Below are 18,876 nucleotides of genomic sequence, written 5' to 3'. Positions count from 1 at the left end.
TCAAGAAAAACAATGAAGCTCTGGAACTAAAACACATCACTGTGGAAGAGGAAAACAAGAAATACTATTTATAAATATTTCAACTCTGAAATTTCTCTGGAGAAACAGAGAAAGTGAATTCCAAAAACTAGAGCTGCAAAGAAAAAAAAGATTGGGAAGATAAAATGCTGAATACAAGCAGGATTACCAAAAGACTTCTGCAACATGGTCAAAGAGTCCAGTTCTGGGGAAAACAATGAAACTCTGGAACTAGAACACATCATTGTGGAAGAGGAAAACAAAGAACTCCTTATTTGTAATGCTTCAACTCCAGAAATTCCCTGGAGAAACAGAATGTGAATTCCAAAAACTGGAGCTGCAAACAAAGAAGCCTGGGAAGAGAAAATGCTGAAATTCTGTGAGGACATCAAAGAACCATGCATCATGAAAAATAATGGAAGATATAGAAAAAGAAAATGTCATTGACGAGGAGACTATTATTTAAGAAACATTGACTCTGGTATACTGGAAATCCAGAAAGACTGAATTCAAAATCCACCAACTATTTGTAACATCATTTTTGAAAAACACTGCCGAGAAATACTTTGAAAATCAATGACGGAAATTTTGACAAAAAAATTCCCTGAAGAGGAAGACTTTTCCTGAGAAGGAAATCATCCCTGAAAAGGAAGTGAATGCAGGAAATTTCGACAAAAAAATTCCCTGAGGAGGAAGTCTTTCCTGAGAAGGAAATCCTCCCTGCAAAGGAAGTCAATGAAGGAAATTTCGACAAAAAAATTCCCTGAAGAGGAAGACTTTTCCTGAGTAGGAAATTATCCCTGAAAAGGAAGTGAATGCAGGAAATTTCGACAAAAAATTCCCTGAGGAGGAAGACATTCCTGAGAAGGAAATCCTCCCTGCAAAGGTAGCAGAAGTGGAAGAAAAAAGAACAACAGAAGAAAATGAAGGAACTAAGGGAAATTCAGAACTTCAGGTGAATAAAGAACAAGAACCACCTATAATATTATTAGAAACCCAAAATTCTTCAGTTCAGTTCTAGAACTTTGAGAGGACCACCACTGAAGAAGCCCACAAGATGTTTTGGAACCACTTGCTTTCAAACCCTCAGGAAAAAACTGAGCAAGGGGCCAAAAGAAAGAAAAAACAAAAGGATTGAGAATTTTTTCCCTTGATAAAACCTATAAATATCACACCGCACCATGGAAAGATTTCCATTAACTCACCAGTACAGATTGCAGACTGGAAAACAGAGCATGTGCAAATATGGCATAGACTGGTATTCCAACCGTTTACCTCTGGATGGATAGATAGTCCTTAGAACAACACCCCCCTAAAGAGATCTGCCCTCACAAATAGCCATGATAGGAAGAAGATTCTGAAAGCAATCAAAAGGCTCAAAGATCATGAGGCAGCCCAGGAAAAAGAGAATGAGAGAAAAGTTGCCGTAAGGATTGGAATTCATGAGATTCCTCTACTCTAGAAATATTCCCTACCTTGTATTTTGCTCCACTCGAGCCTGATTCCCCGTGTGCCATCTACTAGGGATCCTATGATTTCCGCTCATTCTGTAGCTCCTTGTTAGCTCCATATATCCTAGGCCTTGAACCCCAATGATCTTTCTTCCTTCATTGAAGAGCAGAGATTCTCCATTTGCTCTGGGAGCATGTATATGCTCCTACAATCCTCAGCCAAGGAACTCCCTCAGGATCATCCCCAAAGTGCTCGGATTTTAGTAAGTCTTTCCAGCAGACAGGAAAAATCTATACCCAGCTTTTTTTCTCCATGATTAGGAGTAAAGAAAATGAAGAAATCTTTAAAATCAGTGGGAATAGAATGAGGAGGATTTGGGCAAAAAAATGACTTTTAAGAGACTCTGGACAATGAAACTGGGATAGGAAGACATCTTCATCACTACTGGCTGACGATACTAGTTTATTTAGAACTGCAGCAGTCAGTCAGTTTCTCAGTAAGCAGAAGGAAAAGAGAAGGCCAAACTGGGCCCTTGGGAAAAGGGCTGGCTCCCGATGAGCCTCCTGGGGCAGGTGAGCAGGCATCCCCAGCTGCCACCCACTAAAGGGTCAATAAGGATTTGAAACTGCCCCACTCCAGGGTGTGCTGGGGAGAGACAGTGTAGAGCATGACCCTCAGAGGCACCCTCTTCAAGTGCATGATGATCCAGGCAGAGGAAGCCCTTGGGGAAAAGGGAGGGCTCTGGCAAGGGCTGGGCTACCCAAGTACAGCATCCAAACGGGGAGAGGCAGCAGCAGGGCTGGGCATGAGAGTTTGGAGAGGACTTGTGCAGTCCCTTAACAGGACACTTCGTATCTCTGCCTGAATTGTATAAGAGGTAGATTGTTTCTACCATCTCCTCATGTTTACAACATACTGTGACTCTGTAAAGTATGCTTGTAAGCATTGTGGCAGTAACATTTATGTGAATTTTATTTTTTTCATGGTAAAGACAGACATCAGAAATATTTATGGATATGCTATGTAACCTGACAAGTGGTGATTTCCCCCCTTTGGGGGATAACAGAGAAAGAAATCAGAAAAAAGACACGGTGGAAAGAGAATGGTTGCTATCGAGAGTTGTAGGACCTGTAGATCTCTCTCACTCTGCCAGAGAGAGACTTAATGACTGGGGTACTGTCCGGAAATAGAGACATCAGAGGCCATTTCTGGTCCAGATCAGAGCACTTCAGCTAAGAACTATAGCTGCAGGACAGAAGGAGTCTGAAAGACAGGGCTCACAGAGCAGACTGGGGGTGACGGACTCTCCAAAGACGGGGAGACAAGGCTTTTGAGCCACAGCTATTTCCAAGGAAGAGGGTGATGGTCTCAGGGAGCTGGTGAGTAGGTGGGAAGCCTGGGATCCCGGTGAACGCTGTGCAGGGGATCAGGTTGCCCTCAAGATAGCCAGAGTTGAGGAATAGTTGGAATGGAGAAAACTCCCCAGTTGTACCAGCAGCACTTGAAGGAAAGGCGGCAACAAACCAAGCTACAGGAATACCATGGCCAAGAAGACTTCAGTTGGGCCAGTCCCAAAGAGAAGTCAGGTATCACTCAGAAGTGAGCTGTTTTCCACCTAGTCCTGGAGGTGTATTTCATAAGAGTATCTCTCCAAACAAAGGCTGGGCTACATGAGCACGGGATCCAAACACGAAGGCAGCAGCAGGCCTGGGCATGAGAGCTTGGAGAGGACTTGTGTCCTCTCCTAACTGTATACTTATGCATCAGTTTTATTTACTTATACTCTACTTTGACTATATAAGTCATGTTATGATTTGGTCATGTTTACAACATACTCATATGATGTGATTCCATAAAGTATGCTTGTAAACACAATATAATTGGCAATGACATAAGGGAATTTCTGGTTTTTTTCATGTAAAGATAGCCTTGTCACAAAGATTCCCCCTGTGACCAAACAACTGCATGCGTTTTTCTTTTATCTCTTTATCCCTCTGCCTTTATTGTCAAGTGAACTAAAAGTGTTTTGTGGGGGCAGATTGCAAATTATGCTAGGACATTGCTATGATCTAACTAAACCCTTTTCCTTATTAAAAAAAGAAAAAGGAAAGAAAAGAAGGAAGGAAGGAAGGAAAGAAAGAATTAAAAGGAATGAAAGAAAGAAAAAAAAGATGGAGGGAAGAAGAAATAAAGGAAAATGGAATGAAAGAAAAGAAAAAAAGGAGAGAAGAAAATTAAGCAAGCACATGTCTTGAAGGCAGCCAACTGGGTTGGCTGGAATGCGGTTTATTCCTCTCCATATCACTTTGAACAAATCATTTGTCATTATTTCCTTTCTCTTTTCTCATCTCTACAACTAGGGGACTGGACTTAGTTATCTTAGGCACCTTCTAAGCCCTGACATTCTAGTCTAGGAGAAAGCTTGCCCCCGGATTTAGAATCAGAGGATTTGGATTTCCATTCCAGCTCTACTCCTCACTACCAAGTTCCTCACTGGTAAAAAGCTGCCTTTGATCTCCAAGGGCAGAGAAGCTGGGATCTTGGTGTGGTTTAGCCCTTTACGGCCACAAGGGGGTGATGGTGCAGTAGCAATAAAAAGCACCGTCCCAATGAGTGATGGGACAGTTTGGCAGGAGGGCATATTCCCTGGGCGATTCCCTGCCCCTGCCCTTGGGCAGGTCTCTGGTCCTTTCTTGGGATCAAGCACTGAGAAGCTCATTGTCTTATGCTCAGATACGACAATTTGGAGTATCATTAATGGTCTAAGAAGAGAGAAGAAAAACCACACAATCCACCCATGACCTTATGTTGGGGGGCTGGCAGAGTTGGGAGGTGGGCTGTTTGTGCCCTAGACACAGAGCCTGTAAAACTCCCAGCCTGTAAGTAGTGCTGACAATAACAGCAGGCAGAGGGTTATTGATCAGCTCTGCCCTGGAAAAAGGAATTAGGAACCTGGCCTTCCTGCCTACAGATTAGTGATGATTCAATTAACTAGAGAGGGGGCCTCGTTTTCAAGTCCACCCATTCATTCTTGGCAGATCTGTCCTTGGGCCAGGAGAGATGACTGTGGTTGAAGATGAGCTAAGGGCGCCCAGGGTCCCCAGGAAGTACAAATGTATTTAAAGGACAGAAGGAATATGGGGTGAACTGAGGCTTTTTTAGTTCCAAGGATAGAAAATCTGCACTAGAGCAGGAAGGAAATGAGAACCAATCCATGGATTTAACATCTAGTAGAAGCTCTAAGTTTTCACAACAGCTCTGGAAAATAGTGGAAGTATTGAAAAGTAGCAAAGTGGTGCAGAGGCTACTTGCAGCTTGGAAGGATGGAAGACCTGAGTTCAAATTCAGCCTCAGATACTTACTAGCTGTGTAACTCTGGGCAAGTCACTTAACTCAGCCTCAGTTTCCTCATCTGTAAAATGGGGATGATAATAGCACTTATCAGGGTTTTTATGATCATCAAATGAGATATGTAAGTACTATATAAACACTATTATTATTATAATTTCTATTTTATAGCTGAAGGATCCGAGACTGAGGAACTAAAATGGTTTTCTGCCCCACACAGTCAGTACTTTGTAAAACTTAAAGCACTATGTAAACACTATTATTATTATTATCTCTATTTTACAGTTCAGAGATGCGAGACTAAGAAGCTAAAATGGTTTTCTACCCCACAGTCAGTAAATGGCAGATGAAGGATAAAAACCCAGGTTTTCTGATGTTGGTATGACCAATTTTCTTTCCCCAAACCATGCTGCTCAATTATTTCAGCTGTGTTCAGCAAGATGCTGCCTTTATTCTCTCTATAATTTCCCCAAGCAACCAAAGTCTGACCTGGACCAGGGCCATTTCCAGTCCAGAGGATACCAGAGAGATTAACGGCAGTCTGGGGGACATTCTGGAGAGTTCAGTTCTTGCCCAGCAGTCTGGGGATTGTTATAAGCCTTGGACCTAAGAGAGCCAGGAGAAGACCTCTTAACCTTCTGAAGATGATGAGATTTGAATCATCTTTTCTTACCTTTTTTCCCCTCATCTGGATCCTCCCTGTTGCTAGGCAGTCCTTCCATGCTTTCCTTATGAACTCACTCTCCACAATGGCTCCCCCAAATCTTTTATCCCTCCTCTAACCCCTGGACTTCCCTCCCTTCCTCTGTCGGCCAGGCTCCTGAGCTCCACCTCACCTCTTCCCTTCTTCATTGCTCATGGCCGACAAGGCTTCAGTCACTGCCTTCTTGGCCTGTCTTGACTGAAGCGGCCTTTCTCCTTACCAAGACCTCTCTTTTTGTTCAGACAATCCTAATTCCATCTGTCTCCAAAATACTGACCCCCTCTGCCATGCCAGCTCTCTCATTTACTTTCAACCTCCCTCTGTTTAAGCTCCTTCCCTATTGCCTACAAACTTGATCATGCCTTTCCCATCCTGAAAAAAACCTCTCTGGGTCCTTCCATTGCTGCTATTGTCCTATACCTCTCTTGCCCTTTGTAGATTAACCTGAGAAGGATATCTCCCACTTTTTCTCTTCTTCCTGTGATCCTTTATTAATCTGGCTTCTGCTCATCTTATTGCACTGAAATTGTGCTCTCCAGTTACTCATAATCTCTCAGTCGCCCAATCCAGAGGCCTTTTCTCAATGTTCCTCCTCCTTGACCTCTGTGGCCTCTGACACTCCTTTGGTCCCTCTCTTCTCCCAGATACTCTCTGCTCTCCAGTTTTTCAGGTTGCCTCTCTCTTCTAGATCCCCTCTTGCCTAGATGATCCCTCCTCCCTAGTCTTTTTTGCTAGGCCTTCTTCCAGATCAGTTCCTCTAGCTCCAGCTGTCCCATAGGAGTCTGTCCTGGACCTCTTCTCTTTTCCCTTTACACAACTTCACTTGGTGATCTGACTCACAAGGATTTAATTTCCAGATTTGCTGACCATTCTCAAGCCCCCTATCCTGGCTCAGCTTCTCTCCCGACCTCCGTACTCACAACCCCAGCTGCCTTTCTCAGATGTTGATCTGGTTGTCCAGGAGATATCTTAGTCACAGGTCCAAAATAGAACTTGCTCTCTTTCTTCCTAAACATTCCTTCCATCTTGTACCTTCCCCATGACTGTAGAGGACACCACCATCCTTGCAGGCCCGGTCATCCTGGACTCCTCACTCTCTCATTCCCCATCTTCAACTGTTGCCAAAAACTGTTGCCAAAAACTGTTGATTTCACCTTCCACATTTCTCAAATATGCCCCTTCTTCACCTCTGACACTTTCCCCCCCTCAAGCGCCGGCCCTCATCACCTCACATCTGCTTGCCTCAAGTCTCTCCTCACTCCTGGCCAAGCTTCATTCGGTCATAAAGTGATTTTCTGAAAATACATATCCCACCATGTCACCCCCTACTAATATAACTCCAGTGGTTCCCCCTAAGACTTCCAAGATCAAATTAAAAATCATCTGCTTGGCATTTACCTATGACCTTGCTCCCTTCTACCTTTCCAGTCTCCTCACACCTTCTTATAGACATGTGCTTTTTCATTCATAACACTGACCCCTGGGCGGTTCGACCTCTCAGCTTTGGGTGTTCTCTCTCTGCTATCCCCCATGCCTGGAACACTCTCTTCCTCTTCTCTCTACTAACCTCCCTGGGTTCCTTTAAGTTCCAACTAAAATTCCTTCTTCTACAGGGAGCCTTTCCTAATTTCTCAATTCCACCCAGTCCCTCAGTAATTATTTCCTTAATTACCTCCTTGCATTTGGCCTGTGGGTACATATTTGCTTTTCCTCTGTCCCAAGATATCTCAAGCTCCTTGAGAGCAGGTAGGGACTGTCATTTAGCTCTTTTAGTATTCCCAACATGTTCCTCCTGTTCCATGGCCCATAGTGGCAGCCTAATATCTCTTGATTGCTTAATTGACTTGTAGGATCTGAGTTGAAAGACTGGTAAGATTGGTAGTATTCAACAGTAATAGAGATGATGGAAGGTGGAGGTAGGACTTGTGAGGAAAAGGTAAATTAGGTCAGCTTTAGACATGCTAAGTTTAAGATGTCTACAGAAAAACCAGTTCAAGGTATCTAATTAAGCAGCTGGTGCTTTGAGACTGGAGAGCAGGAGAAATGTTAAGAGTTAGATAAATACATTAGAGAATCTTCTCCATAGAGACGATGACTGGATCCGTGGGAACTGATCATATAGAGGGGAAAAGCTGACCCAGGAGAGCACCCTGAGGACTGCAACACTTAGGGATCTGGATCTGGACAAATAGGCAGCAAAGGAGACTGAGAAGTGGCCAGATAGATGAGACTAGCACCTGAGGAGCCTAGTATCCCAAAGTCTAGACAGGGAAAGTCTCCAGGAAAACAGTGGCTGTAGCCAGGAAAACTGTAGCAAAGGCTACAGAGAGGTCAAGACGAATGACCACTGAGGAAAAAAAGAAAACAAACCTACATTAGATTTGTCAATTAAGAAATCACTGGTAATTCTGGAGAGGGCCGTGTCTGTAGAATGAGTTCAGAAGCCAGACTGTAAATGGTTTTAGGAGAGAGGGAGAAAAGAAGTCTATTCTATGACTTTCAGAAAGAGCTTGATTACAGAAGGCAGTAGTGATAAAGGACTAGCAGAGAGGCTAAGTTTCTACCTATGAGAGTTTTTTAAGCATTCAAGAGATATGGATGGTTGTAGGCAGTAGGGAAACAAAGTACAGAGGGAGAGACTGAATTAATAGTGGGAGTGATAAAGGGGGCAAGCTGGCCGAGAAGATAAGACCAAACGGGCTCAAGAGGCCATGCAAAGGGGGTTTGCCTTGGTCAACAGAAGGTGGCCACCTTATTCTAGAACTGGGTAAAGGAGGTGATATTAGGGAAAGAGATCAGAAGGATCTACAATTAGGAAGAGGGGAAAGAGGGAAACTCAGCAAATGGCTTCATTTTTTTTCACTTAAATATGAGATGAGATTCTCTCTTGAAAGGGTGGACGGAAGTGGAGCTACTTGAGTCTTGAAGAGGGATGAAAAGTTGTGGATGAGAAGCTATGCTGAGTAGAACAGTGAGTTATTAAGGCAGGTGTAAGAGGATTGCTTGGCAGTGAAGACTGTGTAACTGAAGTTTCTAGGAGCCCAGTCAATATGACTTCACTCTGATTTCCATTCAGGAGCATGTAAAAAGGTGCAAAGGTAGAAAATTGTGGGAGAGATTACTTCCTTGGATTCAAGGATGGATCTTGGAAGGGCAGAGTAGGCAACAAGCTAAAAGGGTGAGGACCTCAAGTGTGAGAGGGTCAAGATGGGGAATAAAGCAGAGGGTAGTCAGGGAAGGGATGGAAGTGGGAAGAAAGAACACACACTACTACTATTTGGGGTTGCAAGGCAGAGAAAAGACATGGGATGACAATAGATTGTGATCAGAAAAGAGAACCTGAAGATCCACAAACAGAAGTGGGGACGTGGCAAGATCAAAGGTATGGCTCTCCTTGTGTAACCCGGGGAGGTGAAATGAATAAGTTGGAGAACTACCAGGTTAAGGGGTTTGAGGAAATAGCAAGATGTATGTTGAAATCCCCTAATATAAAAGGAATGGGAAAAGAGAAAGACTGGTTGCCAAACACTGAACCCAGAAGAAGGAAAAGAGCGTCCTGGGGGTTGGTGGTGCTTGACAATACCGACTACACTCAGGAGAGGTTTCTGAGTGGTGATGGGACAGAGAGAGGCCAGAAGTCATCATGGGGTACAAAGACTTTTCTAATTCCCTATCATTATCAATGAGTTGGGCTGTAATTGATCCTCAAAGAGCAGCCAGGGAAGCTGCAATTATCAGGAGACAACCAGGTCTCAGGAAGTGACAAAGGAAGAGGAGGAAGGAAAAGGTTTTGGGGCTAGGCAGAGATTAGAGTTGGGAGTGAGTGGCTGCCACAGAGGAAGTCCAGGGTCATCTCTGATGTCCCACCTTGGGACCAAGAGGTCTGACTTACAGCAGGCAGGAGCAGAGGAAGGTCTAGAGAAGAGCTGGCACTTTAAGGTGGGCCTGAACCTGATACCACCTCTGGAGCCCTAGAGAACAACAGGATGAGCTGGTTCCACATCCCCAGGTGGACTACCTAGGCTGAGAGCAGAGGTCTCGGGAAGGTGACCCAGAATAGGGCCATGGGGGGGAGCTGGGGAGCTATCTGGAAGTCTCCACGGAGAAAGCTCCTGGATGATTCTTGTCCTGCGCCTTCCTTCCAGGGGACCTCTGGAGTCTGTCCAATATGCCAGGGACCTTCCTCAGTTTCTGATGATGCCCTGAGGGCACCACTGGAGTCTGCCTGGCCCTCACTGTGTGGCTAGCTTGTCTTATTTTTAATTCTTTGAGGCTATTCTTCTCCATCACTTCTTCCTAATTCCTGGACCGTTCCGTGTGATGGCCTATTTTTCAGTGACTGATTCTCGGTTTCCTCAGACACTGCAGAGGCATTACTCGCAACAAAGTAGCCACCTTGAATTTTACTTTATGTACAGGATGGTGGTTTGTCCACTCTGGAAAAGCTCCATGATATCAGGGAGGTGACATCATGAGACTCAACTGAAGTGGATCTAAGTGAGGGAGGGCTGGGCAAAATCTTCACCTTCACTTTCTTCTCCAGAACCCTCTGGGCCCAGCGACCACATATAGACCAGAACGACCGGAGATGGCACTCAGTGTTTCAAGCTAAGTTCTCTCCCGGGTCTCAGTTTGACTGAAGCAACACTCAATCAGTGATTAGGGCAAGGTAGGAAATGAGGCAGAGAATGGCCCAACAGTCCAGGATGGGAATAATTTATATGTGGACATCTTGTCTCCCTCGATAGGGCATTGAGGACAGAAATAATTTCCTTTTGTCTGTATCTCCAGCATCATTTAAAAATAAAACTAAAATGTTAGTTTAGAAAGTTTAATTTGTATATTTTCATAGAAACTCCTGCATTGGCATCACTTCTTCAGATTCAGGTAACATATTCCAGCCATCCCTTTCATCTTTACAGGCTTCACCTGAGGGCCCTGTGTAATGTGAGTGCAGAAGGAGGCTTAGAGGAAGGGGGGGAGCTGGAGCATGGTGGGAGGTACTAGGGTCCTAGGAAAGTACAGGATGATCCTGAGAAACGATCCAAGTTACTGGAGTGACTGCTGCTGAGGGAGGCTGGTCTGTTCTGGAAACCTCTCACTGCTCAACACATAAGGCTTGGACTTAGCCAGGGTATGAAGCCAGGGAAAGGGTATAGGGGCAGATGGCCTCTGTTTCCCCAGACAAAATGATCACTAGGCCAGGCATTCAGCAAACCAAAGGTGATATAGTATGACTGGGGGAGATCAGACCAAATTAAATGGAGAGAGGGGGCTGGCCATTCACCATGTAGCTTCCTGTACTGGCTCATGCCCCAGATCTACTCACACTTGGCTTTCTGACCACGTGAGAGAGAATTTGTCTGAATTTGGTTGGACTGAATGTGCCAAGACAGAGGGCCAAAGTCCCAAGATCCCAATATCTGGAGGAAAAAAATCTGGAACAAAGCCAGGAGGCAGCAGTTGTGGAAAGTTACTGGCAGGAGGATGGTGGGAAGCCATGACACTGTGTCATCACAAAAGTGAATCAATGAAAGGACTTCCTGAAGAAAAAACCAGTCACCCACCTCTGGAACAAAAGCTGGCCAGGAGCAGGGAAGAGGGGGGAAAAGGATTCCCTGAGAGAAAAGACTTGCAGGCTCATAGAACCATGACTAAAATTGGGAAAGCAGTCTGCTAGGGGAAGCCTGAACAGGAGGAGAAATGTGCAAAACACCATCTGTCACTTCTCTGCACAAGCTGACGGCTTTAACTCCTTGTGGCCCTGCCATGCTGGATCATAGAAACAAAGACTGGCTGTTCCCTAGAAACTTATCAAGCCCTCTGCTACATCTGTTACCATGAGGCAATACCATCCTGATCAGGTTACCTCCATCTCTCCTCAGCTCTCATCCATTTCTATCCTCCCTTTTCCCTCCTTTCTTTCCTCCCTCTCTCCTTTCCTTCCTCTTCCTCCCTCCCTCTTTCCCTTCCTTCATTCTTCCCTTCTTTGTTTTTGTTTCCTTTCTACAGACATTTCTAAAATATTACTATGTGGAAAGCATTGTGCTGGGGAATGAGGAAATAGATGTTCATATAAACACCAAGCTAGGAAAATGAGAGCAAGGACGGCTATGGCCCCCCTGGGCCTGTCTCCTGTTACATAATTCTAGTACACTTAAGGTTTCTAGTAAGAACTGGCTGCCAAAATTTTCTGGCAAGCTTGGTGTGACTTATTTAAAAATTCTACTTTCCTCATCCTGAGTGGACCTTTCTGGTCAATTTTGCTTTTGATAATGGTCCATGCTACCTGACTCCATCACCTGACCTGTGATATGACAAAAGATACAGGAGGCTTTCTGAAAATCCTATCTAAACTCAGCCTGCAGTGGCTTTGGGACTCCACTATGTGTTTCAGCTGCCACCTGGCATGTCACCTCATGAGACAGAAGGTGGGTAGGGGAAAAGAAGGAAAAATCATGAAACGTACTACTTGTATCAACATTCTAGCCCATTCTAATGCTGCTACTTGCCATTTACCTGGACCGGGCCCTCAATATGGAAGACATTTCCCTGACTTCTAACAAGACCCACCTTTTGCTAGAGACTATTCCTTGTCCCTAAGGCTACTAAGGCCGCCTTCTTTCCCATTACCTTAATGTAGGATAGATCTTGTATGATCCTAGTTATTTACATATTATTACCTCCATTTGAATAGTGTTCCCAAGAGCAGGAAATGCTTTTTTTTAGCCCAGTAGCCTGATGGCTGGTTGATCTTTCCATGTGGTCTAGGCCTTACTCTACACTTCTAGAAAGCTCTTAAAGGTCACCAGCACACTCTGGTAGACTGGCATCTACTCATCACCAAAGCTCATGAGCCTCCCACCAAGATTCCTTTCTTTAAACCAACTAAACACCTAGTTAAATCAAAATCAAAAATAAGTAATCAAGTAAAATAAATGACAAGAAAAGTCCACCTCCCTCCCCTTACATGCAGGAGTAAAATTTCTTAAAGCAAATCACTTCTCTGATTTCTTTTCATAAGGCATGGTATAGCAGAACAGCGCTGATTCTGGGGGATGTTGAAACTTTGCTATTGGCACAAGCTCCCATAAACTTTGCTCTCTAAATCTGAGTTCTTGACACCACAATTCTCCTTAACCACTTTAAATTAGCTTTATAAAGAAATCTGACCTTTCTTGTGAACAAACTATCTCTTTTCCTCCACTAAAATGCCTTTCTGATATTTCACCAAGGCATAGAAGGAGTATCAAATCTATTTTTGGTATTTAAAACTTAAATGTGAAATGAGAAAAAACAAAATAGAAAATCAGAAAAAGAAAAGAAAACAAAAAATCATTGTCATGTATGCAGCAGAACATCAGGGAAGATTCAAAATATGTAACAATAAATTTCTATTTCAAGGAAGCACATATGATAAAAGACAACATTGCATTCATAACTGTCTATCTTTTCTTTGCATCCTTGTAGGAAATTTTCCTCCATTCTCTGCTGTGCATTTTTTACTCGGTTCTTTTTTTCTCACCCACCACCTCCCTCCCATTCCCCCCAAGCAGGCCACAGTTAAGCATGGACATATTTATGAATGTAGATTTATCTCTTGATTGAATTTTTTGAGTTTGACTTTGAGATACCTCTACTTTTTATTCTAATAAATTCTATTCCTGCTCATGGTAATGTCTGTGTATATCTCTTATTTCCTATTCCTAATAATTCTACCTATTGATTTGCCTTAGTTTAACCTCCCTGCTCCCCTACCATTCCCAAAGATCTTTTATCTTCTCTCCCAACTTTTATCTTTATCACATTTCCATTAATCTAAACACCCTTCTGTACCTTACTTTATTCCATCTGTTGATTTATACACCCTTCTACACTCCCACCTTATCCTATTCCATCTTCCTTTAGTTCTTGATAAATCCTTCTTGATACATTTTATCTATTAATCCATTTGCAATATTAAGTAGGTTTTCAGAGTTACCAGGCCTTTCCCCCCCATCTAATTCTTGTGTAGATTCTTCTTTTGTGCTAACCAATTACTAATATAAATTTAAAACATATGGTTTACTCTGCCATGCATTAAAAAAAAAAAAAATTTGTCCTTATTTAGTCTCTTGAAAGTAGTCTTTGATGTTGGCTCTTATATGTTAAAGTTTTCTATTGATTCAGGTTTGTTTGAGACAAAATCCTGAAAATCTAACAGTTCGCTGGATGTCCATTTTTTCCCATTCAATGTTGTACTTAATTTTGCTGAATATATTTTTTGGCCACAACCTTTGTTCTTTTGATTGTGAATATATACCATTTGAGGACCTATAGTTTTTTATTGTAGCTGCTGATAAATCTTGTGCAATTCTTATTGTAGCTTCACAGCAATAATCTGAATTGGTTTTGTTGTTGCCGCTAAAATTTTCTCTTTGATCTGAGGGCTTTGAAATTTGATGCAGTTTCTTTTTATTTTCCTTTTGAGGTGATTGGTGGCTTTCTATTTCTTCTTTCCTTTCCTGCTGTACTACTTCAGGATAATTTTGAAAATTATTTCTTATACCATTGTGTCAAGGTTCTTTTTTTGGTAGGAGTATAAAATCTTATATTCCTACCAAGCTGAAGACTTTACAAATGTAAGCCTGGATGACCAAGGGAGAAATCGCATAGATAAGTTTGGAGAGCCTTATCAGTTCTCTCAACTGTAAAATGGGGATAATAATAGTATCTTAAGTTTCAAGAGTGTGGTAAATGATATAAATAATAGCTATCATTTATAAATGATGGCGATCATTGTCATCATTACCAGAAGGTTGGACATTAGGGAATGAGGTTTTTTGGCCACAGGAACTCATGGCCTCTATCCAAGTAGCACAGAAGGTTTGCTTTTTTGTATCATAGGAGATGAACTCACCAATATGATCTTAGGAACTGAAGCACTATTGAAGTTTGAGGGCAATTGATGAAATAAAGCTGGGAGGGCTGGCTAATATATCAGACAACTCTTGATAGAATGAAAGATCCTTATGGGCCTTTGTATTCTGGTATCCAGAACCATACTTTGTCCAAAGAAGGGACTCAATAAATGCTTACTGATTGACCAGTCAGAATTCAAAAGATCTTCACAAACTATAATATCAGGAAGAAGGAATGCGGTCTGACCATTGGTCCCAAAACTCTATATTCATGTATATGGGAAGAGTACAGGCAGAAAGCAAAATGTGCCAACTGGAAGACACCGTGGCAACCATCTGGCTGGAGCCAAAATAGACAGGGCTTTTAAATGCAAAGAGATGAGTTGGTATTTATCCTAGAAAGAATCAATCCCTAAAGCTTTTACAATGGGGAAGTAAGTACAGAGCTTCAGAAACCTCCATTTGATAGTCTTGTGGATTGTAGATTGCATTTGGGATAGGCAATGCAGGAAGACTGACTGGGAGGTGATGCAATGAAGTGGGTGAGAAATAAGGAGGGCCTGTGTCTTGGTGACTGGATGAGTGGAGAGGATACAGCAAAGAAACTGAGGCTCCAAGCCAAGAAAAACTTCCTAACAATCACAGCCCCTCCAAAGGTAAAGAGGCTGCCTCCAGAAAGAATGGATTCTCCATCATTAGAAGCATTGAAGCAAAGGGTAGATACCAGCTTGGTGGATACACTGTGGAGGGGAATACTTGTTCAGGCAGGGACTTTGCTACATAGCCCATTCCTTATTAATAATTTGAAAATGTGTGCTTCTCTAAGGAATTATTTTCTCTGTTGCTTGTCAGATCATGAGAACAAAACAAAAATAATACTAACATGATTACATGAAACAGAACCACCCTCAGTTTTCTTTCCCTGTAAGTCATCATGTAGCAAAGATGGATGGTATAGTGTACAGACTGTTGGAGTTGGTGGGAGGAAGACGAATTCAGATCATGTTTGGCCACTCACTAGCTGTGTGACCCTGGACAAGTCACTGTTTGCCTCAGTTTCTTCTATTGCAAAATGGAGAAAATAACTGTTGTTTAGTTGTGTGTCACTCTTTGTGACTCTGCAGACCAAGGCACACTAATCCTATCCAGGAGTTTTCTTGGCAGATACTGGAGTAATTTGCTATTCCCTTCTTTAGTGGATTAAGGAAAACAGTGGCTAAGTGACTTCAGACTGCATTTGAACTCCAGTCTTCCTGAGTCCAGGCTCAGTGCTCTACTGACAGTCACCTGGTGCCTGGGAAGTCAAGAAAAGAACTAATTTTGGAGGGATCTGGAGGAGTTATTTCTGATTGTTCATCTTTTGGCTATTAGTCCTAACACTTTACCTTAAACTGTCTCCCAAAGATTCAGTCAAGTAGGTGACATGCTAGAGTCTAACATCTCTTTAGTGAGTATATAGGAAGGAATTCCTTAGCAAAGAGAATTATTTTGTAATGGAAACAGTCACTCCTAACTTAAGAGGCAGCAGAATATGGCAGAAGAAGTGAATTTGGAATCGATGAAGTAGGGTTCACTCATGGTGTAAATCCTGGGCAAATTCCTCCCTCAAGCCTACAGTTCCAAAACTAAGGAGGTGGGATTAGATGATCTTCAAGGCACTCATAGCTCTAAAGCTTGCGATTTTGGTACATTGGATCCTTAAAGGATGCAATTCCTATGCTCTATTATGGTCAGATATTCTATATATTTGGACTTAGTTAGGGTGGCCCACTGGATAAGAATGCTGGGTCTAGAGACTGAGACCTGAGTTGAAATCCAGGCTTAGACACTTAGGAATTGTATGACCCTGAGCAAATCAATCATGGTTATCTCAGTTTTCTCATCTGTAAAATGAGCCAGAGAAGGAAACGGCAAACCACTCCAATATCTTTAACAAGAAAACCCCAAATGGAGCGATGAAGCATTAGATATGACTGAACAACAACAACTAAGCCATATATTACAGCAAAGATGGCACAAAGAAGAGTGGCACTTCCCTTTCACTTTTATAAAGCAAAAGAAAATAAGTTCAGAATAACATAGATAGTCAAGTCAAAGTATCATACCTGGTTCTTTTGGGATTCAAGAAAAGGTACATAGCAGCCTAGTCCCATTAAAACAACATTTGGGTCAAAGGTCAGAACTAAATGGTTTAATTGTCCTTTGTTATCTAACCCTATTATAGCCCTCCATTGGGGAACAGCCAAGAAGGCAGTATCACCAAGTCCATATCACCAGTTGCTATGGCCCCCCTCACTATCCTATTCTCCAGCTCTATGTTCTCCATGCTCATCTGGCATGTGGGCAGTCGGCTTCTTTCCATCCATGTTCTACATGGTTGGATGGATGACACAGAAATCCACAAGCCTTATCATTGCCAAACAATACAGAAGTGGGTACCATTTAAGTCAAAGAACTAATGCAAATCAATTGTTTTATTATAACAAACACAATCTTGCCAATAACTTCTTGGTTAGGGATAGACACCAGCAAGTCTTTTAGCTAAATCCCTGACTTCTCTGTGTTTAAGGTCACAAAGCACAGCCCCTCAAAACAAGATCTTCTAAAAAATGTGATCCAGGATACTGGGTAGTTATGTTCCAATTCAAGAATCCATTTAAGCAACTATCTGGAATGATGTTGAGAAAAGATGAATCTGACAATTCAATAGCTTTGTGCAATACTGCAATCTCACACTGCTTTTCCTTTTAGATCATCATCATAAAAGCTCCATTTATTTGGGCCTTACTCTGTGTGCTAAACACTTTACAAAAATTATCTCATTTGATCCTCACAGCAACCCTGGGCTGGAGGGGCTATCATTATCATCCCCATTTTACAGAGGAGAAAACTGGTTCAGACAGAGTTTCAATGACTTGGCCAAAGTCACACAGACACTAGATTTTAACTCACATCTTCCTGACTCCAGGCTCTAGTTACTGCACCACAGAGTGGACTCAATTTATGCTGCCTCCATCTTGTTTGTACATAGCTGTTTGCATGTTGTAAGCCCTTAAAAGCAGGGACTGATTTTTTTTTTGGGGGGGGAAAGGTTGAGAGAAGGGATTATCTACAGAGGATAGCATAGTGTCTAGGACATAGTGTTTAAGAAATATCTGTTGACTGATCTGACTGAATTAAATTGAAACTTCTGGCTTCATTTAAAATATTAAGCCACTCCTGAAACCATTGTTTTATATGTAATTATTTTTCTGTGAATCATAAAGTGCTTTTGAAAAAAAAAAGTTTACAATAAACTGGGGTTAGGGAAAAGGGAATAAGTAGCCCAATTTAGCAAAAGAGGAAACTGAGGCACACAGTAAATAAGACAAGGAATGTAGAAGAACAATTTAGGACTCATGATTTATTATATGTCTTCCCATTAGGCATTACAGCACTCTATAAGATGTTTTAAAATGTACCTAATTTTAGGAATGGATTTAAACAGATGTTGGTTTTATGCAAAACAAAGTGGCTTAATATACCATGATTTGTAAGATTTTCATTTTCACCATATCTTCAAATAACTATTTTCACTGAATATAATCCTGGTAAAAACATTGCAAATCTTTTTTGTGTGATTTGAATAGTTTTTTCTTCTTTTGCTTCATACATTTTGAAAAACTGAAATAATGTTGCTATGTGCTATGGATAACAGCCTTCACCCAGCTGAAAAGGATGGATTCCTCAAGGCCTCCCACTGACAGCTTTGGTCACATATTAGAACGAGTTAGCCAGTGGAAATCCTAAGAAAAGAGAAAAAGGATTAGGGCAGCAGATACTCAGTCATGAGCATGGTCACGCAGCAGGGAATCTTTGTCACAGGCTGCTCTTTCAGGTCCTGTTCTGGCAAGAATGAAGAAGATGGATTAGCCGTGTACATTTCCTTCACTTGCTTAAACAAGATCATTTCAAAACTGTGGGCATCTCCTCACCAGATGAGTCTCTCAATCTTGCCTTGCTGGAGAAGATTGTCTTCAGGAGTTACGTGGCCTTAACTAAAACCAAACCCACATCTGGCTCCATTCTCCGCGGAGCTGGTCTCCACTTCATTCACTTGGCTGTCGGACCTTGGGCACAAAGTACTTCTGTGGGGCCAGGCTCAATCAGCAAGTGCCCACTATATACTGGCACTGTGTTAAGTGCTGGGGATAGAAAGAGGCAAAAGACAGTTCCTGCCTTCAAAGAGCTCACAATTTAATGGGGAAGACAACAAACAAATCTGCCCAAATCTGTTTCCCAGGGAATAATTAAGAGAGGGAAGACACTGGAATTAAGAAGGCTTTCTGAAGCCAGAACTAAGGGTAATTTGTGGAGGTCAGCCAATAGAGCAAAGGAGAGAGAGCCAGAGAAAGGACGGAGAGCCAAGACCCCGAGTCTTTTGTTTCCTGAACAGCCACAAAGTCAGTGCCATTA

General features: G+C 42.4%; 1 protein-coding gene across 2 annotated transcripts in view; it reads right to left on the bottom strand.

The window, feature by feature from the left end:
- HACL1 (2-hydroxyacyl-CoA lyase 1) overlaps nucleotides 1-18,876 on the bottom strand; it is a 68,104-nt gene that overhangs the window by 15,592 nt on the left and 33,636 nt on the right. Inside the window, exon 17 of one of the 2 annotated variants that reach the window (XM_074270774.1) lies at nucleotides 17,800-18,206. The exons of the other annotated variant lie outside the window; for it this stretch is intronic. Coding sequence (XP_074126875.1) covers nucleotides 18,174-18,206 — 33 coding nt within the window. The 3' untranslated portion in view covers nucleotides 17,800-18,173. Of the gene's footprint in view, nucleotides 1-17,799; nucleotides 18,207-18,876 lie in introns of those variants that run through there. 2 annotated transcript variants of the gene reach the window in all.

This window comes from Sminthopsis crassicaudata, chromosome 5 (assembly GCF_048593235.1).
Source record: "Sminthopsis crassicaudata isolate SCR6 chromosome 5, ASM4859323v1, whole genome shotgun sequence".
Classification (NCBI taxonomy): Eukaryota; Metazoa; Chordata; class Mammalia; order Dasyuromorphia; family Dasyuridae; genus Sminthopsis; species Sminthopsis crassicaudata.
This window is presented reverse-complemented; position numbering and strand designations above follow the sequence as displayed.